Source organism: Punctularia strigosozonata (assembly GCF_000264995.1).
Source record: "Punctularia strigosozonata HHB-11173 SS5 unplaced genomic scaffold PUNSTscaffold_1, whole genome shotgun sequence".
NCBI classification, from domain to species: domain Eukaryota; kingdom Fungi; phylum Basidiomycota; class Agaricomycetes; order Corticiales; family Punctulariaceae; genus Punctularia; species Punctularia strigosozonata.
In genome coordinates, this window is record NW_006767433.1 from 1,256,072 (window position 1) to 1,279,371 (window position 23,300).

The following is a 23,300-nucleotide window of genomic DNA, read 5'->3' on the forward strand; positions in this document are numbered from 1 at the left end:
GGGCCCCCCCCCCCCCCCCCCCCCGCGCACGAACGCTTCATTTGAATCGTCGGAGTGCTGATTTTTTTTTTTTGAACGTGAACGCGTTCAGTGGCGACGAGTTCCACGCTCGCGCCTTGAGGGCTTACATCGGGCGCTTCGACTTTGTCGGTGACCCTCTGGACATCGCGCTGCGGAAGCTGCTGGTCGACGTCGGCTTGCCGCGAGAGACGCAGCAGATCGACCGCGTCATCGAAGCGTTCGCCGCGCGGTATCTGCTCTGTAATCCGGGCCTTTTCACGTCGGAAGGTGAGCGCAGGATCGACGGTATCCCCTTCTCCCCCCCTCTCTTGACTTAATCGGGCTGCTCACGACCTCCTTCATTTTTTTTGCCCGCCCAGATCATCCCTACATCCTAGCTTTCAGTTTAATCATGTTGCACACGGACGCATTCAACAAGTCGAATAAACGCAAGATGACCAAGGCCGATTATATTAAGAACACCCGTCTTCCCGGAGTCGCACCTGATGTACTCGACGTGAGGGTTTTCTTCTCCTCTCTTTCTCTTGGCACCTTCACCGTGGCTCACCGGGTGGCCTGCAGTATTTCTACGATAATATCGTATTCGCCCCTTTTATTTTCATCGAAGACCCGCTGGACGTCAACGGCCAGCAAGGCGTCTTTACCGAGAGGACGGCCCTTCGATCCATGTCCATTTTCGGCCCGCCGTCCGGGTTCAGTCCGAACGGGAGCAACCAAAATGCGAGCAGTACCCTGCTGGGCAAGAATAACAGGATAGATCCGTATTACCTCATTACCCGGGTGAGTGTGCTCCGACTGATGACGCTGGTGGATTCTGATGGCATCCGATTGCAGAACCTCCTCGACCCTTTACGAGTCGACGTGGAGGCGTACGTGCCGCTGGAGAGCCCCTTCTCGTATTCCGGAACGTCGGACAACTGGGACCACGAGGCGCTGCAGAGGGCGTTCGCCAAGGCGGGCCGGATCGAGGTCGACGCGGGCGTCTCCCGCCCGGTCTCGAGCGCGTTTTTCGGGCTGGCCGTCGGCGGCGCGTCGACGCCTATCATGGGCGGCGGCGGGAGCCTCAGCCACACCTCGGGCGCGTTCCCGGATATCGCGCCGCCGTCGCGGGACGTGTGGACGCTGAAGGTGACGAAGATCGGCGTGCTGTCCCGGAAGGACGACACGGTCGAGGGCGGGAAGAAGGCGTCGAACCGGAAGTGGAGGGAGTGGTGCGTGGTGTTGACGGGCTCGCAGCTGTTGTTTTTCCGGGATCCGACGTGGGCGGCGGGCGTGCTGGCGGAGGCGACGGCGACGTCGGCGGACGGGCAGACGACCATCTCGCATGGGTCGATGCTGCGTCCGGACGAGCTGTTGTCGGTGAAGGATGCGGTGGCTGTCTTCGACCGGACATATACCAAGGTACGCGCTGGGTGTCATCGGTCATTTTCCCGAAATACTGACCGTCGTGGGGCAGTACCCCAATACGCTACGGTTTGTCATGGCCGACGGCCGGCACATACTACTGCAGACGTCGGACGAGACGCAGCTGAACGAATGGATCTCGCGGATCAACTACGCCAGCGCGTTCAAGAGCGCGGGCGTGCGCATGCGCGCTTTGGGCATGACGGGCCAGGAGATCGAGCTCACCGGGATGGCCGCGGCCGCCTCGCATCTCAAGGACCTGCACGGGCCAAATCATGCGGTGCCGGGAGTTCGGAGGTGGGGTCAATCCGTCGACGAGACGGCCAACGGTCCACCCGTGCCCGGGTCACGGAGCGATTCGTCTCTGCTTCCGAGCCCGACCAGCATCCATCTCACTACGGACCGTTTGGACCTCGAGGTGCCGGTCCCGAATCAGGTCGAGAGCGCGACACAGTTCAAGGCGACCTTCGACCACGTCAAAGCCGACCTCGCCTCCGGGCGGTGGATGCGGGCCGACGACGCCGCTTCCGTGGTGGGCGGACGTCCCCGGTCGTACAGCCTCGAGTCGACCTTGCCGTCGCCGACGACGGCGACGACGGCGGCGCACAGGAGTCGCAGCGGCACGTCGGGCAGCGGCTCGCGGCTGCCCTCGCGGGGCCAGATCATCCAGTCGAAGATCAGGGACCTGGACTCGCGGCTGACGGCGACGCAGACGCAGCTCGACGCGGACATGCGGCTGGTGCGCCATATCGCGGTGCTGACGCCGTTCCAGCAGAGCACCCGGGACCGCCTCCGGGCGACGGTGCAGGGCGCGGCGAAGAAGATCGCGCTGCTGAGGCTGGAGCTGGAGAAGCTGGCGTGCCATCGACAGGTGCTGGCGACGGACATGTCGGCCGAGGTGCGCGACTGGCGGAGGACGAAGAAGCTGGCGTTGAGGGCGGCGACGGACTCGTTGCAGAGCCGGCTCGAGCGCGGCGTGCCGGAAATCTCGATACCGGCGGAGGAGCCGCCCGAGTCGTCGCCCGAGTCGTCGACACCGGATAGGGATTCGGCGGAGCTCACGCATCGGCATAGGGACTCGAACGTGACGGATTCGTACCACTCGGCGATCGACTACGGGGTGGATTGGGCGTCGCGCAACTCGAGCGACGTTTCGGCTAACCCGTCGGGCAGCGGGAGCACGCTCGAGGTCGGACGGATCGTCGAGTCGCCCGCGATGACGCCGAGCACGAGCGACTCCCCGCTCGAGCTTTCCTTCACGAACGCTTCGCGTAAGCCTACGCTGGAGGCGTCGTCGTCTCCCGGCGCGTCGCCGGAACAGAGCAAGGCGTCTCTGGACGCCGGTAGCGCCGAGGGCGGTTTCTCGCACGAGAAGTTTTATACCGCGATGGAGACGACGCCGGAGCAGGCGGAAGAGTGGAACAAGACGAAGGCGGGCAAGCGCGTGTCGCTCGTCAAGCTCCCGACGGATCTCCGGATATCGACCGTGTTTGGGGTGCGGTCCCGGGCGCGGTCCGATAGCACCGCTGCTCCCTCGCGACGCGATAGCGTGACGAGTGTTCATGCTGCTGGTCGGCAAGGGGGTACCTCGTCTCCGAGCCCCATGCCATGATGGACATTTAGACTTTTCGTGGAGTCGCTATCTACTCACTACTCCCTCTTGCATGACGTTCTGTATATTTAATGCGCTATACTTATCAACTGTACATTGCTATGGATATTGTCGCTTTCTTCTCGCCTACGATGCAAATGACGGAATGATTTCAAACAATGCGTTCAACTTCAAGGGACCACGATGACCGTGCGGACAGGGAAGGCCGAGAAGTCGGGATGGCTGTGTCCTGGCAGCGGCGTTGCCGTCCCGTCAGGTTGCGTGTGTTGATCGACTGCGACCAGGCTGAAGTTTTGAATAGGCTCTCGACCGTCTGACTCTGTATCACTGATGCTCCAAACATACCGCTGATCGTCGGCCGTGGACTTGGAGACAGTCAGTTGTCAGAGTCTGCGACTCCAACGAACAGATACCCGCGCTGCTGGCCGCCGCCCCCGCCATGCTGCAGGCTGCGCGCACGACGCTTTCTGCCCTCTTTCCATCCTCCCCCACCACGTCTCGCAGCCCCGAGAGCGCACCCGCGTCTCCCAGCGCGATCGCGACTACTGGAGAAGCTGAAGGACGGCCCATGGCAACGCCGGCATCCCCGCTGCGGGATCCGACGTTTTCCAGCGGTGCATCATCGTATGCCCATGCGTCCTCGACCGAGTCCGCCCACACCCCCAGCACCCCGCTCCTGCCCGCCCCAGCCATGCGCGACGTGCCCAACGACGCGTCGGGCTGCGCGCCGGCGGTTCAAGAACAGCCCGCGCCTCCCACGTCGAACGGCGGCGGCGCGGAGAAGACCAAGCTTCTCAAGAAAGCCCGGAAGCTCAGTCGCATATTCGGGGACTCTCCATTATCGCCTCTTACTCCCGTCTCTCCTCCGCTGGAAGCCGCCTTTCCTCTGAGCAGGGATGCTGACGGACGTGGGTTGAGCGGCGGTGGTCATCGTCTGCTGCCGCCGTCCTCCTCTGCCTCCTCATCTCCGTCCGGTTCTTCATTTGCCCTCGACCGCCCATCTCCCCCTAGCATGCAGCACAGGCACAAAAAGCTGACGAGGAAACCGAGCGCCCGCTCAGCAGGCCCACCTCCACCTCTACCCATCGGTCCGCCGCGCGTCAACCCGACCGTGTTTTCCCGCCCCGCGCTGCTGACGCCCGTCAGATCGTCTCTGGAAGGCGTTGTTCCCCCCACCACTCCTGTTCCCAGCCTTCCCCTCCAAGGCGATCCGACTGCAGCGCCCAGCGCTCCGCCGTCTCCAAACCAGGACTCGCATCCATCTATGATCATCTCTGCTCCTGATGACACCGTTCGGGATCTCAAGGACGACGCCTCGATCATCTCCACCGGCACCGTATCGTCATCCAAGTCATCATCCGAACAACTCCAGCGCGCCCGACTAGCCAAGCTCTCTCGCCACCTCGGGGAGGCCATCCCCGAAGAACTCGTCCTCAAACCGGTAGTGGCGGCGGTCCCTTCAACGAGTTCCAAACCCGCCGAAGCAAGCCGCCGGCAGGTCACGGCATCGCGTCCGCGACGCCCGCGTCCTGCGCGAAGGATGAGCCTAGACCTGACCAGCTTGATCAAGTCCTCGACCGCGTCCACCGCCGCTGCGATCCCCACGCCTGCTATCAACGCCACTCGCTGGGGCCTCACGCGGTCCAAGTCGCTGTTCACCGGAAAGGCGGAGACTCGTAGGACCCTTCCCGCGCGGCAGCCGCTCAGCACGGTGTTCAACCAGCAGTCCTCGTCCGACGTGAAGCTCGAGGCACCCGCAGCAGCCTCTATCGAAACGACCTCGCACGAGCCCCTGTCTGAGCGTGACCGCGCGTTGAACGTGAAGCGCGCGCGCAAGATGGCCCAGGTACGTCTGTTGAGTTGATTGTGGCGCGCCTTCACGCGGACCTTGTCGCTGACCGGCTGCTCGGTAGCTTTTTGGCTCGGACCCTCCGCCGGCGCTGTTCCAGATCACGAATCTCCACGGGGTACGGGACGACGCGCTGCTGACGCCGCTGTCCAAGCGCGGCTCGCTCGCCACCTTCGTCTCCACAGAAGAAGGCCTCCTTACTCCCGTGCAAGGAACCAACGGCAACAAGCGCGCTTCGTGGCATTCGCAGACGAGCGCCGAGCGCAAACGGGCGTCGCTGATCACGTTCGTGTCGAGCGCCTCGGCGGAGGACGCGCTGTTGCTCGCGCCGCTCGACGCTAAACGCTCGTCCTCGCTGCACTCGGCGGACAGCAAGCGCGCGTCCGTCATCACGTTCATCTCCACGCTGGACGAGGTGCCGGAACGGACAGCAGCCTCCCCCCGCGACCTCGCCGCCGGGCACGCCAACTCTTTCTTTTCGCTCACCATCGACACCCAGGCCGCCTCGGCGCACGTCCCGTCCTTCGACGACCCGCCTGCTTCGGCCCCGTTCGCCAACACGATCCCCCTCGCGGGCGCCGCCGCCGCCGCCGCCGCCGCCGAGAAGAGCTCGCTGTCGCGCGCGAACACGCTCGGCTCGCTCTCGGGGCGCTCCTCGCGCTCGCTCCGGCGCTCGGCCGAATCCTCGTCCTCCTCCGCCGCGCCCGCGCCCACCGAGGCGTGGGCGCTTCGTCGGCGCGCGGCCAAGCTGTCCCAGTTCTTCGGCGTGGAGTACAACGACCTCGACCCGGCGCGCGTGCGTCCCGCGTCGCCGCCGCCTCCCGTCCCCCCGATCCCCGCGAGGCCGCTCGAGATCCCTGCGCCGCCCGATTCGCCGCCGCTGGTCGACGTCGAGGTGCAGCACGTGGGCAGGCGGTGGGGCGTCATCCCGAGCGCGTCGCGCGATCGGGTGCAGGACATGAACGACGTCCGGAACCGGTTGAGGCAGATGCGCGCTGCGTCTTAGATACGTAGCCGGCTCGTCGTCGTCGTCATCATCCGATTTGGCCCTTCCCCCCCCCCCTTTTTTTTTCGCGGCTTGGACCCATCGCGGGGATGTGTTCTCCGTGCACGACGCCGTGCTGCTCCAACCCCTCCCCCCCTTTCACTCTCTGCAGAGCACTGGATTGCTCTTTCGTCATTTTCTGATTTTTTGTGCAAAGTCGCTCTCTTTTTCTTTCGTTTTCTCTCTCTTCGCCCGCTCCTCGTTATCTGTAATATGTGAATACTAAATTAGCTTATTTGCGATCATGTACGTACCGGGCTTGGACCCTACGCATGTATCCCCCCATTGCAGCCGCCTGCTACATAATATTATATCGAACATGACCGCAGGGGCGAACGCTTGCAATGAACTCGGGGGGCCAGGCGCTGAGCGGGCTGTGATCCGTCTTCTTCCAGATCGGGATGAACCGTTTCCTCATTCGGTCATACCGCTGCGTCAGTTACGATGCGTCGCCGTACAGGAGCACTCAGCAGGCGGATGTTGGGACCATTGACGTCAGGATTTCAGACCGCTACACGTTTTTTCAAAGTCGAAGTGAGGGACCACGGCATGGTGCGCGCGAGTATATAAATCCTCGCCGGCGACGACGAAGAAAGCATCATAACGCATTCGACGCACTCCTCATTCGCACCGTCTAGCCAACACTGCCTAAACCACGTAAACCGATTTAACCAACCTATTCACGATGGTCAACCCCGGAAATGTGTGTGCGCTCCAGCCTTACGTTGTACCGCGCTCACACTTCTCCTCGCGCGCAGGTCGCTGGCGGTCACAAGGCCAACATCAACAACCCGAACACGTCTGAGGAGTCGAAGGAGCACTCGCGCCAGGTGCTATCCGAGATCGAGGAATCCGGCATTCTAGACCAGCCCAAGCACGGCAAGAACCCTAATAATGTCGCGGGCGGTCACAAGGCCACCATCAACATTCAGTCTTTCTCTCTTCTTAACTCGCCACCCAATATTCAATGAACGGACTGCGCAGACCCAAACGTTTCGGAAGAGGCTAAAGAACACTCTAAGGCTGTGCTGGAGCATGACGATGTTTACGACGAGGCTGACGCATCTTTCGAGCGCGACATTACATACGAGCGCGACTGATCTTGCCTAACCTGCAATACAATATCTCCATGACTGTAGCAATAACATTGTAATCTGTTCTCGCACCATTAATTGATTCGTTACAGCTTTTGCCAGTTTCTTCGCACGCTGCTTCCAAATCTTGTGAAACCGTCTGTGATGTCCATCAACACGTCTGCAAAGTAAATCGCAAACGTGAAGTGCTACCGAAAGATGGCCTTCAAGTTGATACAAAGGTCGTGAGAATGGACAAAAACAAGCAGTAGGAACAATCTCGCTCTTGTAAAGCGCGGACCGTTCCTCGCAGAGAGCTAGCCTAGGCTCTCGTTCTCATCTTACAGGTTCCCTGATGGAAATCTCCGTCTGTCGACCATAGCTGGTTACCGACCCCCACGCAGTACGGCGAAACGCTCTCTGAATCCGGTTTTTTGGGTAGAGTCTCCCCCGCTCGATCCGACCACCCAGCTCGAGTTCCCCGTCGACGGCGACCGCACCCCTCGCTCAGCACCTCGTCGACATGCAAAACTTCTTCCTCCACCGCGGCTCGCACGACGGTCCAATAGCTCTATATACGGCCCCGTGCTCGACCTCTTCCTCCACGGAACCGACGCCTGGAATCGACAAGAACCGGATCAGCGGGCTCCTCTTGGGGCCCCCCGATCGCCCGTTCGAACCTCTTACCTGAGGGAGAACGCCGCGAAGAGCCTACTCTCCGCCGGCCCCGACAAGTGGGTGATGGGCACGCGCGGCTCGCAGACGCCTATTTTTTTCGGGGTTTACGGTCGTCTTTCATGCTCCGCGACGTCGTGTCGCCACCCAGCTGTGATCCGTGAAGAAGCCCGTACTGTTAGCTCTTGGAGATACAAACCGGGGTTCGTCAGCATGGCGCAACTTACACAGCGAGTCGGGGGGGGGGGGGGCCGGGGCCGATCCCACTCACTCTGGGCGTTGTGAAAAAGACGGTTTTTCCAGGGCCGCGCCTCCTCCTCCGTCCCCAGCAACGAGAAGAAAAAAAAAAAAACTCGTATTGTGGCGCACGATGTACTGATTATTACGAGGCGACGCCGACCCGAAGGAACGCATGTCCTGCTACGTTACGCCCTTCTGCGTGCATTTTTCTCCCCCTAAAATGACTCGCTGAAAGGCGGCCTGTCCTTGCCACGTTCACGCCGACGCCGGCGCGGGTTTTTTTTTTGATTCCTCTCTGATCCACCTTCATTGCTTCCGTGCCAGCTCGTTCGCTCGTCCGGTCCGCACTGTATCTTCTTAGCGTCTCTTTCGGGAACGAGTCCGAGAAACATCGCCGCTAGCCTAATCTCGATTTGTTGCCGGCACCCGGTGACGAGTGGTCGCTTCTTCGCGGAGACTCCGTTTGGCAGGAGGTTTCACCGCACGAACTCCCTGCCCTTACCAGGCTTGCCTAGTTCTCGAACGTGGACGAGATGTACCACACATTCTGACGATGACGACATTGTCTCACTTTGACGTAGTGAACATGGGTAGCGATCGAGCGAAGGCTTTACATGATTACCGGCTGCCCTGGCGAAGATTGTCTGTCGGCTATTATCTGTTCGGGCTACATATCCAAGACTCAATGCTCTGCACTCGATTGGCGGACACCACGGATCATGAATCAAATTTCGCTTTGATATACATTCGTACATTTAACAACGTCCGACACAACAATCTACTGCTCGTCCAACTCGTCCAAAACCTGCTTGGAATGCTCCTTGGCCTCCTCCGAGGTGTTCGGGTTCTTGAGGTTGGCCTGTGCTCGGAACGATCTATTTTAGCGGGCATCTCAATGTATACGGGATGACGTACCTTGTGACCGCCAATGACCTACGGAACGAGAACGTGTGTAAGGAAAATATGATGATGATAACAATGAATAATGCGCGCGATACTCACATTGCCCTTGTTCTTCGTGGAGTCACGGCCAGTGCTCTGAAGCTCGCCGGAATCCTCGAGCTCATCCAGGACCTGGCGCGAACGTTCCTTGGACTCATCGGAGGTGTTGGGGTTGTTCAGGTTGGCCCTGCAGTCATGACATCAACATCCTACGGGTTACTATCTGACGGCGGCGACAAACTTGTGGCCTCCAGCGACCTGAGGTCACGACATCAGCTCCCCTGTCATCAAAGGATACAAGACGCTCACGTTTCCGGGGTTGGCGCTAGACATCGCTAAAGGATATGATTGTATGGTGACTGGTTATCGAGGGATTCAGTGGGTGATTGATGCGAGTCGAGTGAGCTGCTGGCACTCGACGCGATTACCCCATACTTATACGTTTCCAGGCCGCCCCGCCTGGACGCTTTCGAGAGCATGCGACGTAGGCTCCGAACGCGGCTGTCAGCGAGAGAGAGAGAGAAGAGCGGCTCCTGCTCGATTGGGATGCGCGTCCACTTCGATGGAGGTGCATTTCATCACGTGTATATCCTTCCAAGGCCTGGATATTCCTTCGACGGTTCGACGATCGCCGTGCAAACATCAGAAAAGGTTATGCAGCGACCTCGGATGCGCGTTATCGCGACGTCGAGGGTCGAATGCTATCAAGGATGCGTCAACACGAGGACCGCAGAGTGTCGCAGGTGCTGCGCCCACGACGTAATCCAGGATCTTCGGTGGGGTATTGTCGCCTTTCAGTTCTGTCCGATCTCATCCGCTGCAATGACGACAAGCACTGCGCGTATGATCTAATCCAACGATGAATGTTTTCCGAGTCCCTTGTTGCGTCAACGAGCGGCTGGTTGTGTTTTGGAGAATTGGCGAGCGAAGTGAAACAGTCTTCGCGGTGATGCGGGCCGTACCGAGGCGGTTCAAGTCGGGGAACTGGCAAGGGCGACTCCTCCCTCGGGCAATGGTATCGAAGGTTCCTGCGCGGATCCGCCGGTCTGCGGCATGCACGTTCGATGGCATACGCTCTGAGGCCGTTGCGCCGCCGAACTGGGCATTGTCATGGACAAACGCGGCCGCGTCTTCGCGCGAGATTCAAGCAATGCGCTCTCTCGAGCGTACTCCGGTAGTGCCCGAGCTCGTTATGTTTTCTCCTTTCAAGCAGCGTTTATAGCCCCGACTCTGCCCCAAAGCGAGCGAGGATCGTTGGTTCTAACGGTCTTCTATGCTGAACAAAGCATGTAGACAATTCTGTCGAGTATGTCAGGATGCAGCGTTCCTTACGGAAGGAGATCGTGGCGGGAGACCGAGGACAACCGCCCACGGCAACATCTGAATTCGCTGTTCACATCAGGAACACTGTTACCGCGCGTGTAAGAACAGCCGGGACGGCGACATCGAATTTAATGCGTCAAAGACTATAGGTACAGGCAGTGTCAACGTCGTTTATGGTCGGTTGTCCGCAATGTATCAACTATCACTTACCGGTTTAATATATGGCTTATCGCAGGCTATTCCAGAGGAAGCTTCTGTAACGCTATCTGGTACGACGTGCCAAGTATACAAATAACCATCCGGCGTGACCGATCTTACTCTTCACATCGTCCGAGTGTACGCGGCAGGCAAATGGCAACGAGTTGGGATTGGGAGTGTCAGGCCTTCCGTCATGTAGCGTTAACTGTCAATTGCAAGGGAGCCCGGCTCCGGGCCGCCAACCGGTCAGAGCACGTCTCTTATGACCCGGTCCGTGAATAGCCGCCCGAGATTCGCCCGGCCCGCTCTCTCGCCATCTCTATACCCCAGCCGCTACTTAATGCCATCCGCGATGAAGGATCTGGATTACCGCCGCTCCCTTGTTTTGCTGTCGATTACTCCAGTATGTCCAACGAGAAGAAGCTCAATGTCTTGATGTGTGAGTGTTCGCAGTTTGCATATAACGTGCCAAGATACGTCTTGCCTGAACCAGCGTGTCTGCTCGTTCAGGTGGTACGGTGCGTGCGGATCCCGAGGAGATTGCGAGATCTGAGGAGAGATCGCTCACCGGTGCGTGCAGGGGGAGTACACGACGGGATGGACAGGATCAGGCGCTTCGAAATCGGACAAGAAAGTACGGACGACGGTTTTAGGTTACGTGTGGATCTTTCGCTGACAGCTTCGTGTTAGATCGGAGTGCGTTAGCATTCGTGCGGCGTTCGCGATCGCCCACGACTGATGTAAATGCATGTTTACCAGGTCGTCGGCCTGACGCTCTTCGATCTGCGAAGGCGGGAGAAGGTGCGTGCTTCCAGTCGTGGCGTGTTGGAAGCACTCCGCGACGCTAATCACCACGATGCACGCAGGTCGACAAACTCAGCATGGTCGGCGTGAACGGATCGAAGTTCCCCGCCATCCGCCAGCACCTTTCGGAGAATATCGCGGGCGTCTACAAGGACATGGATGTCACGTAGGCAGCCTGCCCTTCACGCCGCGGCAAAACAGCTGATTTTCGGAAAGCTTCCAAGCGTATCCTCCGGAAAACAAGGTTGACCCCGACGCATGTACGCAGAATCCCCAGCCATCTCCGTCCGATTGACATTTAATCGTCGTTGCTTCCCAGACAAAGAGGCGATCGACGCGCTGTCGGCAGGAGACGCGGTCATCATCTTCACGCCGGACAGTAAGCTCACGCAGCCTTTTCGGCTCGACCACGCTCGATCTAATCTAATCTGCAAAACGAAAGACACGCACTTTGCTATCGCGATGTACGCGATCGAGCGCGGCATGCATGTGCTGGTCACGAAGCCCGCCGTGCAGACCCTGCAGCACCACAACGAGCTCATCGCGGCAGCCAAGAAGCACAACGTCGTCTGCTTCGTCGAGCACCACAAACGGTTGGCACTCCCGCGAAACCTCTTGCCCGCCCTCTCATCTAAACGGTTACACTTGCACCACCAGATTCGACCCGGTCTACAGCGACGCGAAGGCCCGCGCGCAAACTCTCGGCCAAATGAACTTCTTCAGCGCGTGGATGAGCCAGCCCAAGAGCCAACTCGAGACCTTCCGCGCATGGGCCGGCAAGGATTCGGACATCAGGTGAGCTCTCCTAGCCCCGCCCCCAAGGACCCGGATGATATCTCTCGTACTTGCACTTATTTCGGAATCGCGGCAGCTACTACCTCTCCTCCCACCACATCGACATCCACTGCTGGATCGTCCAAGACTTCGCGGTCCCCACCCGCGTCGTCGCCAGCGCCGCCACGGGGATCGCAACCTCGGAGCCGTACAACTGCGTGCCGCAGACGGAGGATACCATCACGCTTCTCGTCGATTGGCAGTCCACGACGTCCACGAAGCACAAAGGAACCGCCGTGTACACCGCATCATGGACCGCGCCGCTCAAGAGCGGCGTACACTCGGCGCAGCACTGGTACTACATGGCGGAAAAGGTCGGCTTTGCATCAAAATCGCTATACATCTCCGTTCCCCATACCTTTTAGGCACGAGATCACTGATTGGCATAACATTAATTTTTTTGGGTCATTATCATCTCAGGGCGAGATCAACGTAGATCAGGCCCACCGTGGATACGATATCGTCGTCGACGACAGCGGAAAATCATACTACAATCCCTTCTAGTGAGCGTGACTTTATTTTTCCGTCCCCTTTCTCACAGGATGTCCATCTCTCCTCACCAGCATGAAGTACTCGCCATCGGAGAGCGGGCACTTCGACGGCCAGCGCGGGTACGGGTACGTCAGCATCGAAAAGTTCATCGACGCCGCGCGGTCGAGCAACGCGGGCACGACCCAGCCCGCCGACTTTGACAAGCACGGGCTGCCGACGATCGCCAACACCGTGCTCACCACCGCCATCCTGCACGCGGGCCGCATCAGCCTCGACGAGAAGCGCGCCGTGGGCATCAAGAAGAACGGCGACGAGTGGATCCTGGAGTGAGCGCGCGCCGCACGTTCCCGGGCGGGCGCGTGCCTGGAGCTGGAAACCGAGGGAGGGAGCGTCCGTCCTGCGGTGCTCTGTGTCCCCCCATCATCTGCGAGCGAGGAAAGAAAAAATGTGAAGGGTCGGAGTGGGGTGCGGCAGGATCGGGCAGGAGATGGCGGTTAGGATCAGAAAGAAGTCGCTCGGGTACAGTGACGACCCGCTGTTCTCGGGAGGGAGATGAGAGGGGGGATGGGGCCCGGAACCAAAGCCGGGAGTATTGTATATGTATATGTATATGTAAAACCCACGCAGTTCCCTTTCGGTGCTCTTCGATGCCGACTCTCGCGGCTGTCATATGCGCGAAATCAGACGACTCTTTGAATTGCGAGATGGCCAGAGAGAACCAACGGACGCCACCACCTTCCGAGCGCCATCGCAACGGCGCCCCCTTTGTTTTCGTTCCATGTATCAGCGGACAGAGGTCGGACATTTCCCTGTGCTTGGGAACGGCGAAGCCCAAGCGTAAGTTCATACTCGCATGCCACCTTATCCGCGAAGCGACCAACGACACACGCGCGCGGTAGAACGGCACAATCTAATAGCAATGTAACAAAGTTGCGCAGACAAGGGACTTCTTTTTGACACTACGACTATACGGACTCTACACGGTCTTCTTGGCCCTAGGATCAGATTGCCCTTGAGGCGGATGCAAGGGGGAGAGAGAGACGACAACGAACAAATGCGATTTGTGCTACGCTATCGAGACCAATGATTTGCTGCAACAGGAGACGAGGATGGAGTTGGAACAGCGCGCCAGAAGAAAGCTGGAGGGGGAGGAGGAGCTTTGAGGGGCTCCTTGGTGGGTTGGGGTAAAAATATAATAACCCGCCATGCGAGTTCCAGAGGTCGACGACAGAAAAGGGAATCGGGAGAGAGGGACAACTATGTAAAGGGAGAATAAGGTGAATGAATAAGATAAGGTATGAAGGGAAACAAATGCACAGGAACGGAAGTTTTAAGAAAGGGAATGTAATCGACCTCATCGCTGCGGTGGGGAAAAAAAACGGATTGGGCGATGCTGGTTGCATAAAGTAACAATTGCGAGGAGGGAAAGAGCGTGGTGTTTGTATGTTGTTGTATAAATCGACAGGGTTGGAGACGACCGAGAAGAGGACGAAGCGTCCGGGACGACAAGAAAATGTCCATAATACAGATGGGATTCCGGTCTTGTACTTTCGTCGTTCGCCGGTCGTCCGCGCCGGTCATTTGGGATTGCGGGAATTGGTAGTAGGGATGAGAGAGACAGAGAGAGACAATTGCAGATGAGGAGGGATGCATGGTTGATGAAGTGATGCCGAGATGATGCGAGAGAGAATTTATGCTGTCGACAGACGTGTTTGCTATGGTAGTACATTTTGCCAGGGGTGCGGTTGGTTGGATGGGTTCTTGTGCGAAAGCGGGAGATGCGGGGTGGGGGGCATCTGCGATGGATGAGGAGGCGTGGGACGAGAAGCGATAGACCGAGGTTTTGAGGCCTTATGACACCGCTGCGACGCGAGGGGAAGCCACGTTCATGTTCGAGAGCGCAGAACGACCGAAGGTGACAAAGTCGTGCGGCAAGAACTGCTCCGGCACTTCCGCGTGGTGCTTTGTAAAGACGAGGTCGCGCGAGGACCGCACGTTCTCCTTGTCCGAGTCGGCGAGAACGGCACTGATGAGCGTGTCGCACGAGTAAAGCGGGGTCGTCGGGGTGACGGGCATGTCGTCCGAGATGTCGGACGCCGTGGTCGAGACGCTTGCGGGGGTGCTGGCAACCGAAGACATCGGCGAACGCGTTGGCGTCATCGGCATGACGAGAGGCGCGTAGGTCTGGCGGACGAAGCGGCCGCCCTTGAGGTAGAACTGCACGACGAACGTGGCGGCCTTCGAGTAGAAGGCGTACGAGTACTTCTTGACGAGGACCTCCGACAAGTCGTTGACGTGCTTGGCAAGGCGCTGGTCGAGCAGATCGACGATCTCGAGGCACTCATCGGTCTCCTCAAAAATGCGGTGGCCTTTTCCGCACAGGAATCGCGCCAGAGTCAAGGAACCTAACGCAACGGTCGAAGGCGGGAAGCGAACAAATTCCCGATGGAACAGAGTGATCTCCATGACGAAACGCGCGACGTGCTGCACCCGAGGCTCTTCCATGCACGGACCGTGGCACATCAGCCGTAGCCACGCCTCTGCGGTGGGGTGGCCGAGTACCCATTGTATGGTGGAGAGGATATGCTGCTCCATCTGCACGAACGCCGACTCCTCGTACGTATCGCGACAGACCTGAACCAGATCCTGCACCGTCGGCACGCGCTCCTTCGCGTCCTCAAACTTGGCAGCGATCCAGAGAGCCGTACATCCCACGAGCTGGTAGTGCTTCACGTACACGATGCGCCGCGAGACGTATCGGTCGATGATGTTGAGGGCGAGGTAGAGTGTCTCCGGCCGAAGGCGGAAGGTGAAGTGCAGTTCGACGAGGAAGTCGACGAGGCACGGGCGCATGTGCCACTTGATCTCCGGCTGCTGGTCCATTGATGTCATCGACCCCATCGTATCGTGCTTTTTGATATGACAAGGGAAGAACTGAGCATCATCCGGGGTGCAACTGGATCACAGCCCATCACTGACCTCCATCTGGTGCATATAGTACCTGATGTCCTCTCGATACTCTTCTTCGAGAAGGACGCCCTGGCGGTGCAGCGCGAGCACTTGGGCTTGGCGCTGGGACCGCGCCTCCTGTTCGAGGACTATGGCAGACTTGCGGCCCGAGCCGTGCTGCAGGTGCGAGTAGGTGGGCGATTGCTTGTGCGCCTTCGAGATGCCGTATGGAGACGGTCGTTTCTTGGGGTAGACAGCATTGCGTGCGTGTCGGGAAGAGGCGGAGACGTCTTTCATGTCGGTAAGGGGAGCTAGAATCGATCCAGAGGCCTGCGAGATCGATGTAGAGCTAGAAGAAGAAGGACGGGCAGCGAGGGTGAGCGACTGCCGCGATGATATAGACGACGCATTGTCAAAGAAGACGGAGTGGGCCATGGTCGGCCACGTAACGACGACAAGGCGAAGAAGAGGAAGGAGAGATTGCGCTCAAACAATGAAAAGGAAAAGGCGGATAGAGGCCGGGGCGGCCAACCAAGTTTTAGGCAGCCATCGCCGGTGCACTGCTGGAAGGGTGATGCTCGTAAAGTGACCCGTGCGGTGGCAGCCGCGACAGGCGAGAGTGCCACACGCCCGGATAAGGCCACCGGCCCCTCGAAAGGTGGCGGACGATCGCGACGCCGCAGGACGACGCGCGCAAGACGCGTGCAAATCTCGGAAGTACTGACTCACCGACGTCGGGGTCCGGATCATGCGAGGAGACGCGAGACAGGCGGTGGGGGGCTCGGGGCTATCGACAGCGAAGTCGACGGCGGGGCGGCGGGGCTAGTTTTGGATCGTCAGCGTGCGGGTCGTTACGGGCGAGGCGGGGAGGAGGGGTGCGCTCGACGTCGGACGCGACGACGAGGGAGGGCGAGGAGAAAAGAGGACGAGGGAAGCGAAAAGCATATAAGAGGCCGGTAAATCGGGACGTGGATTACTACCAAATCAGGAATGTGAAGGGGTCTACGACGACAAGCGGACTTGGGAAACAAGGGTCACAGTGACGCTGTGAAAGGAGAGGCAATCATCATAACAACCGCATGATCCTCTTCATCTAACCCCGTATTTCCCACGCGAAACACGTTCTACGACGACCACGACATCTAGCATAGATCCTCACCTGGGCGGGCGGATTCGTCGAGCTGCGTGCGATCCCTGTTAGCCATGATCGACCCCGCAAAAAGCGACTGTGGCACACGGCGCACTCACCCAACGACGATGTGAGATTAGGCCCGGGGGTGCTGGTATTAAGGAGAGCGGACAAGGAGCAACAAAACGAAGGACTAGGGCTAGAAACGGCTGATTGTCTATAGGTTGAGAGACGAGCGGACGACGAGCGGGGCAGACGGTGTCAGTGTCCACGGGCGGCTCTGCTGGCAATGCCGACTCGGTGCGATGCGACGACAAAGGCCTAACGAAAGGCTAGATGCGTCCGTGACCCTTTACGAGGCCACCACCGGGAATGAGCGCTGCAGAGACGACGAGTGGGGGGAAAGCTTGGAGCGACAAGACGTTCCAGCGGTAAGCTTTGAGGACGACCGCCCGCTCAAAAAACGAACAAGGGGCGAGGCAGCCTTCTTAGTCTCATACGCACGCCCCCTGTGCTTTACTCGGCAGATGGCCCCACGAATGAAGACCACGTTCCCGCCTGCAGGCAGCCCATTCAGGCATTTACGACACGGACACTTAGATAAGCCGGTGAACCCCCTTCGCCGTAAGTAAACACCCAATCGATTTCGAGAAACGACCCGCTCGTCCAGTCACAAGAGCCCAACATCTGAGACTGGGCCGTGTCTTTGCTTGTCTCAATGGCCCCCTCCTCGAACAGCGACCTTCGCCTTTGTTGCAGTCTGCTCGCGATCACGAAGAAATGACGCAGGATCACACTAGAAACTGCGCCGCCACTGGCTAAGGGGGTGTGGGTGTGTGTCTAGGCAGAAGACCCTCGCATCAGTCACTGCCTATCGAAGCGCCATCAAGTCTTCGACGTGAGGCTGGGGGAAATCACTTTGACGTCACTTAATAAGACGTGTAAAATGGTATGCGGCCCGACCGCGGGCCCCAGCTCATTCTATCTTGTTGCCTTGGGGTCGGCCCCGAATATCAACGATGATAATAATGGTCGTCGTCCAAATGGATGTGGAGCGTAAGTATATGGAGGTCACGGCCAAGGTACGGACCGATCGAGCCAAAAAAAAAACAAATACGGGCCTCGGGTTGCCCGACCGGTTCACAGCCACACGGCGCGATCGCGAACAGGTCTCGGATATCTCGTCCGGTCCGCTTGGGAAACGCAAGCGAACAAGTCCAGAGATGCGCCGCGTTGTATAGAGAGCAACACGAAAAGATGCTGTCAATAATGAGACACATCTGAGAGAATGACTGTCGTAAAAGGCGGGATCTGAGGGATTAAAAAGTCGATGCGCACGCGCCAGGAATAAGTGCGGGCAAGTCTCCATTACATGAAGAGAACTCACGTAGCCCATATGGCGAATATTGATTGATCGCGCGTCCTGGGTAACGGGACTTTTATACAGCTCTCTCTCTCTCTCCAAAAAGTGTTGTGCCTTCTTCTTAAAGCCTAAAACGAATTCAATCGCCTGGGCGGTCCGTACGGTCTCCCTTCACGCGCAACGTATTTTTGCACCAAACCCAATTGCCGAACCCGGCCTCCGCGTCATGAGTAAAGGGAAGTTTCGGGCGAGGCCCCCCAGCCGTTTATGTGATTCGCGCCGCCAAGAATACGACCTATACACAGTCCGCCGCAAACATAGCCCCGAACGGCTCCCACCGCCTTCCACCCTACGCTCGTATAGGAAACCCGTTCGCATTCGCGTCGGACCCGACCGGACAGACTGGAGAATGACACGGGAAATGCGAATGCCATAGGGCTGCGCCACCGGCTCAGGTCACGTGCATTTCGCGCGCCCTTCCGGCGGGTTTTCCCAGAGGAGAGGGGGGGGCGATCAGAGATCTGGAACGCCGATCTTCTCGAAGATCCCTTCACAAGATACGCGGCCCAGGGGCCCAGCCTGTCTTGCGCCTGTCTGTATGTCTTGCGCCCCAGGCGTCAAAACCAATTATACGCGTTGATTTATCGTACTGACATTGTCTGCCAATGTTCCCGCCCCATCGGATCCTCAGAGCCCAGCGGGAATCTTTCGTCTCTATGAATCTCCACGAGGCCCGCGCGGCGATGCGCTGGCAAGCGACGACCCCGCACGAGATCAGAGAACGCATGGGAGATTACGCAAGTGGCGCTGCAAGCCATCCCCCCGAGGGCGCCCGATCCCGATAATGGAAATGTCCCGACGCACGACGCAACATCGTTGTCTCGGCGAGCGAAGAGCAAAGACAGAAGCAACAAGCCCCTAAACCCCCCGTGAACGCTGTCCAAAACTCATGAAACTCGGTCAAACAAGCGCGCACGGTACAGAATGATCATCGTTTTGAACAAGACGAACGGAGCGAAGAGACGAGGGCAAAATAGAGAAGAGATAACGCGCGCGATCGCCCCGCAGACAAGTTAGTTCCTGTTGCCCATGAGCAGCGCCATCAAATCGTGCGCTTGGTCCGAGCCCTGATATCCGCCGAGCGGCTGCTGCTGCTGCTGCCCCAACAGCGGCCCACCGATCCCCGGCGGACCCGCGAGCGAGTGCGACGGCGCGCGTTGATGGAGCTGCTGCTGCAATTGCGCCTGTCGCAGCGCCATCGCGTTCACGTTCAGGCCCGCCTGCTGCGGCTGCTGTTGCCCAAGTGCGCCGGGGCCGCCCCGGCCGAGGCCGAGAGCGAGGAGCTGTGCCTGGCTGATCCCCCGCAGATCCGGCTGTGGTTGTTGCTGCTGTTGGACGCCTATCGCGCCTACGCCAGGCCCCAGGTCGCCTTGCATGTGATGCGGTGATCCTCGCATATGCTGAGGGGGGCCGCCGAGGCCGAAGCCAGGTCCACCGATATTGCCGTTATTGTTGTTGTGATGGGTGCTGAACCCGTTCTGGAACCCGGCGTTGGCGGCGGCGGTCGGAGGCAGGCCCATACTGGCGGCGAATTGCGCCGGGTCGTGCGGCGGGCGGTTGCCGAGATTGGCGAGCCCGGGGGGGAGACGCTGCTGCCCGCCGTGAAGCAGCTGCGCGGAAAGCGGCGAGGGCGCGTTTCGGAAATGCGGCTGCTGCAATGGGAGCCCTGGGATGCGATGCGGTTGTTGCTGGTGGTGCGGGAGCTGGTGCGGGAGATTGTGTTGTTGGTGATGCGGGAGCTGGTGCATCCCGCCGCCCTGCGCGAGCATCTGCATCTGCTCGAGACGCGCCTGCTCGAGCTGGCGCTGCTGCTCGAGGCGCGCTTGCTGTTCGAGGCGCGCCTGCTGCTCGAGGCGTTGTTGCTGCTCGAGGCGCTGGAGCTCGAGACGCTGCTGTTGCTCGATCTGCCGTGCACGAGCGCGCAGGCCGTCGTCGAACTGGTCGTACATCGACAGCTCTCGCCCACGGGGCGCGGGCGCGGTACGCAGCCCCGGCACCATTCCGTCTGGCGTGAAGGTCCGGTCGTCGAGCCGATCGTTGAGGCGATCGTTGAAGTCCCGCCCACCGGCAAGCATCAGGGCCTGCTGCTGCTGTTGCTGCTGCTGGAGACGATGAAGGTCCCGCGCGTCAAGCCCGTTCAACTGAGCTTGTGGATGAACACGCGCCGTCTGAGAGGGAAATAATACGTCAGCATCCTGTTAACATTCGCACGAACACAAGCCTACCTGTCCAGAGGTGTTAAGCATAGCATAGAGATGATCCATCGTGCCACCTCCGAGCGGCGGCGTGGGCGACAATCCCTGGGGGCGCATCATCTCCTGAGGCAGCTGCTGCGGAAGCTGAGACGGTGGCGGCACCACCTCTCGCCCTTTGTCAAAGAACTTGGCGAACCGGCTGCCCTTCGGTCCGCCTGCGCCCGTATCGGAGGGTGTTTTGCGGCCGTCGGCGAACGGCGGGGTCGCGCGAGCGGGGAACGGTCCTGGTCCTGGAGGGCCCGCGTCGTGGAAGGCTTGGTGGTACGCGTGCGGTGGGAAGCGGTCGAGCGGGTCCGGTGTCGCGCTTGCACGCGACGGAAGGCGAGGCGCGGCGGCGGCGAGGTCGGCGGGAGTGGGAGTAACGAGCGGTGGGCCCGCGCCGCCGGCAGAAGCAGTACGCCCGCTGAGGGCGAGCAAACGCGGCCCAGGGGGTGGCGTGAAGCTTTGCTGCTGTTGCAGTGGTGGCTGCTGTTGTGGTTGTAGTGGTTGCTGTGGTTGTGATTGTGGCGCCGCCGCCAAAGGCGCTTCAGAGTGAAGCGGCTTGGAGAAGAGGCGCGAGCCCGTGCGGTCTGGAATGGGGGCCGGAGCAGGAGCGGGCGCGAGCTCTGCGCCGGTAAGCAGAGTGAGCAACGAGCGTGGGCCATCCGCAAGGGCGTCGGGAGCGTTATTGCGGGGCGGTTCCGCACTGGCCGACTTCGTGTCTGCAGCCGGCGAGGGCGCGGGGAGACCCGGAGGCGCAGATGGGGCTATAACAAGTCAATAGTCAGGCTGACGAACCAAAACCACAATCGATTGACCACCCACCAGGTAGTTCGGCTGGAGCCTTCACGGTCGGAGCGTCGGGTGCGGCAGGAGCCTCGGGCGACCCTGCCTTCTTCTTCTCCTCTTCCTTCTTCATGATCAGCTTGAAAAGCTGTATCTCGTCCAGGCCTGACGCTGTCGCCTCTTTGCCTGGCTCACCCTCCACCTTCTCAGCCTTCTTTTCCTCACCCCGATCCTTCCGTTCCTTCGCCTCTGCCCGCTCGCGCTCGCGCTGCTCCTTCGCCTTCATCCCCATCTTCCACGCCTGCAGCCCATCGAGCTCGCCCTCAGCCGACTTGCCGCCAAGGATTCCGCTCCCAGCCGACGATGGCACGTAAGCCTCCATCCACGCCGGCTCTTTCTCCTTCTCCCTCTCTCCCCTATCTCTCTCCCTGTTGTCTCTCTCCCCCCTCTCCTTCTCTCTGTCTTTGTCGCGTCCGCCTCGCCGTTCGCGCTCGTCCGTGTGTTTGTCGCGGTCGGAATCGCGCTCACGTCGCCGCGCCGCGAGTCGTTCATCACGCTTGCCGTCGTCCCGCCAGTGGCGGTCGTCGTCTTTGGCGGCGGCTCCGGCGTCGCCACGGCGGTCGCGGCGCCTGTCCCGGTCCCGCTCGCGCTCCTTGTCTTCGCGTTCCCAGTCGCGCCGACCGGCAGATGGATCGCGTCGTGCTTTGGAGGTGGCGCGGCCTTTGGAGCGCGGGCGGTCACGGTCATCACGATCAGCACGCCCATCGGTTCCTGCATCGTCCGCGTCAGTTCTACGCGCATATACAAAGGGCACGCATATAATCCGACGTACGTTCATCACGGCCTCGCGGCGGTTCGGCACCTTGCCGAACGAGACGAAAGTGAGCCTTTTAGGACCAACTATGTGAGGTGCCCACGTTACCTCTCCGCCAGTCCTCGGTTTCGCCGGGCTTCTTCTTCGCCCCGTCCCGGTCGCGGCCTTCTCCTCTTCTAGGGGCAGCGCTGGTGGCGGATCCCGTGGTGGTGGTGGTCGAGGACGCAGCGCCCAGTCGGGAGGGTGCGGCCGAGGTGAGGTGAGGAGCGAGGTCTCTTTTGGCGCCGCCGCTGCCGCTTGTGGCGAGCGTGAGGCGGTCGCGGTCATACTTCTCCGATAGCTGTAGGCGGTCCACAACGTCGAGACGTATCACATGACATGATCATAAATGCAAAGGGGAGGAGAGCAGGAGTGAGCAAACGGAGATGCAGGTCAGCAGGGCGTCTGAGGGAGGGAAAGTGGAGAGAGACGGACGTTGCGCAGCTTCTCCTGGCCCTCCTTGTCGCGCTCGCGCTCCTTCGCCTCGCGGTCGGTGGCGCGGAGGGAGGAGTGGTGCTTGAAGTTGCCCATTTGCGAGGGCTGGGTGAGCGTCGCGCGGAATGCGGGGCGAGCGGGGAGGTCTGAAACGGACGATAACAAACATCAGCCCGGCAATCAATATCGTAAACCGACCAGCAGGGCGAACGGGTGGGCGCGGGAGGATGGATAAATACCTGAGTCTTCTGCGTCTCTGCGGAATCTGCGACATGAGAAGAAAGGGATGTTTAGCATGGAAGGTGGATGGGGTCGAGAAGTTGTCTGAAAACGAAGGTGCTCACCGTCTTTCTCGGGCTCCGTTCGCGGTCGATGAGGCGTCGGCATCCTTTTTGCCGGGGAGCGAGGAATCGTTCCAATCACTGAATTGGGTCCATCAGCTTCGATGACTGGGTCGTCGTCCTTGCGGCACGATAAACGCACCCAAACCATTCTTTGAGAGGTGGCAGGCCAGGCGGGGGCTGCACGAGCGGCGACTTGGACAAGCGCAGGAGTTGAGCACGGGTGTACACTCTATGGGGGCGTGGAGGTGGTGATTCGGTTGGTGGTGATGTTGTTGTTGTTGTTGAGACTTGGGATTGAGGTTGTAGTGCGTCGGGAGATGGGGTGTCGGTTTCGGTCGTGTCTGGCGCTGTCGTCGAAGCGGGCTCGACTGTCTCGTTGCTAGGACCGTCAGGGTCTGCGGGCGCCATCGTCGGGCGAAGGCAGAGAGAGGATCGTTGGTATGGAAGGTCGAGGAAACTGTGAGCTGTGGTGGTGTCGGTGTCGGTGTGCGAGTGGCAAGCCACCGCTGTGCGTCTTCTTCTTCGTGTCTCGCTCGGCTCTGGCCACCTCTGTTTCTCTCTGTTACATACAACGTACGCACACATCGCGAAAAACTGTTTATCGGGCACAAAAGGAATAGAATAACTAGTACGGC

The 23,300-nt window shown here is 59.7% G+C and overlaps 7 protein-coding genes across 7 annotated transcripts in view; 4 read left to right on the forward strand and 3 right to left on the reverse strand.

Annotated features, from left to right (window-relative positions):
- PUNSTDRAFT_140028 (uncharacterized protein) overlaps positions 1–3,172 on the forward strand; it is a gene marked incomplete at its 5' end in the record, with an annotated part of 5,396 nt that extends 2,224 nt beyond the window's left edge. The window contains 5 exons of the mRNA XM_007378358.1: positions 92–288; positions 381–517; positions 583–801; positions 856–1,422; positions 1,478–3,172. Of these exons, the coding sequence (XP_007378420.1) occupies positions 92–288; positions 381–517; positions 583–801; positions 856–1,422; positions 1,478–3,037 (2,680 nt within the window). The 3' untranslated portion in view covers positions 3,038–3,172. The remainder of the gene's footprint in view (positions 1–91; positions 289–380; positions 518–582; positions 802–855; positions 1,423–1,477) is intronic.
- A 1,092-nt stretch (positions 3,173–4,264) lies between these two features.
- Positions 4,265–6,019, forward strand: PUNSTDRAFT_117262 (uncharacterized protein). The gene is made up of 2 exons (XM_007378359.1): positions 4,265–4,883; positions 4,951–6,019. The coding sequence occupies exons 1-2, from the start codon at positions 4,302–4,304 to the stop codon at positions 5,890–5,892; spliced, it is 1,524 nt and encodes a 507-aa protein (XP_007378421.1). The 5' UTR covers positions 4,265–4,301; the 3' UTR covers positions 5,893–6,019.
- A 597-nt stretch (positions 6,020–6,616) lies between these two features.
- On the forward strand, positions 6,617–6,902 carry PUNSTDRAFT_129184 (uncharacterized protein; the record flags this gene model as incomplete). Its single annotated transcript, XM_007378360.1, has 2 exons — positions 6,617–6,634; positions 6,690–6,902. The coding sequence occupies 2 exons, from the start codon at positions 6,617–6,619 to the stop codon at positions 6,900–6,902; spliced, it is 231 nt and encodes a 76-aa protein (XP_007378422.1).
- A 1,795-nt stretch (positions 6,903–8,697) lies between these two features.
- Positions 8,698–9,194, reverse strand: PUNSTDRAFT_129185 (uncharacterized protein; the record flags this gene model as incomplete). The annotated part of the gene is made up of 5 exons (XM_007378361.1): positions 8,698–8,778; positions 8,835–8,852; positions 8,922–9,048; positions 9,103–9,119; positions 9,171–9,194. 5 exons carry the CDS (start codon positions 9,192–9,194, stop codon positions 8,698–8,700), a joined length of 267 nt encoding a protein of 88 aa, XP_007378423.1.
- Positions 9,195–10,787: 1,593 nt separating this feature from the next.
- PUNSTDRAFT_129186 (D-galacturonic acid reductase) lies at positions 10,788–12,842 on the forward strand (the record flags this gene model as incomplete). The annotated part of the gene is made up of 13 exons (XM_007378362.1): positions 10,788–10,821; positions 10,893–10,900; positions 10,963–11,016; positions 11,073–11,078; positions 11,142–11,183; positions 11,249–11,352; positions 11,403–11,446; positions 11,506–11,565; positions 11,629–11,779; positions 11,844–11,981; positions 12,058–12,334; positions 12,441–12,523; positions 12,584–12,842. The coding sequence occupies 13 exons, from the start codon at positions 10,788–10,790 to the stop codon at positions 12,840–12,842; spliced, it is 1,260 nt and encodes a 419-aa protein (XP_007378424.1).
- Positions 12,843–13,513: 671 nt separating this feature from the next.
- PUNSTDRAFT_94597 (uncharacterized protein) lies at positions 13,514–16,259 on the reverse strand. The gene is made up of 3 exons (XM_007378363.1): positions 16,191–16,259; positions 15,492–15,810; positions 13,514–15,422 (listed from the first exon to the last, which is right to left on the reverse strand). The coding sequence occupies exons 2-3, from the start codon at positions 15,756–15,758 to the stop codon at positions 14,364–14,366; spliced, it is 1,326 nt and encodes a 441-aa protein (XP_007378425.1). The 5' UTR covers positions 15,759–15,810; positions 16,191–16,259; the 3' UTR covers positions 13,514–14,363.
- Positions 16,260–18,588: 2,329 nt separating this feature from the next.
- Positions 18,589–23,073, reverse strand: PUNSTDRAFT_123503 (uncharacterized protein; the record flags this gene model as incomplete). The annotated part of the gene is made up of 9 exons (XM_007378364.1): positions 18,589–20,181; positions 20,239–21,014; positions 21,073–21,804; positions 21,866–21,895; positions 21,956–22,187; positions 22,322–22,467; positions 22,561–22,586; positions 22,666–22,743; positions 22,805–23,073. The coding sequence occupies 9 exons, from the start codon at positions 23,071–23,073 to the stop codon at positions 19,027–19,029; spliced, it is 3,444 nt and encodes a 1,147-aa protein (XP_007378426.1). The 3' UTR covers positions 18,589–19,026.
- Positions 23,074–23,300: the final 227 nt, after the last annotated feature.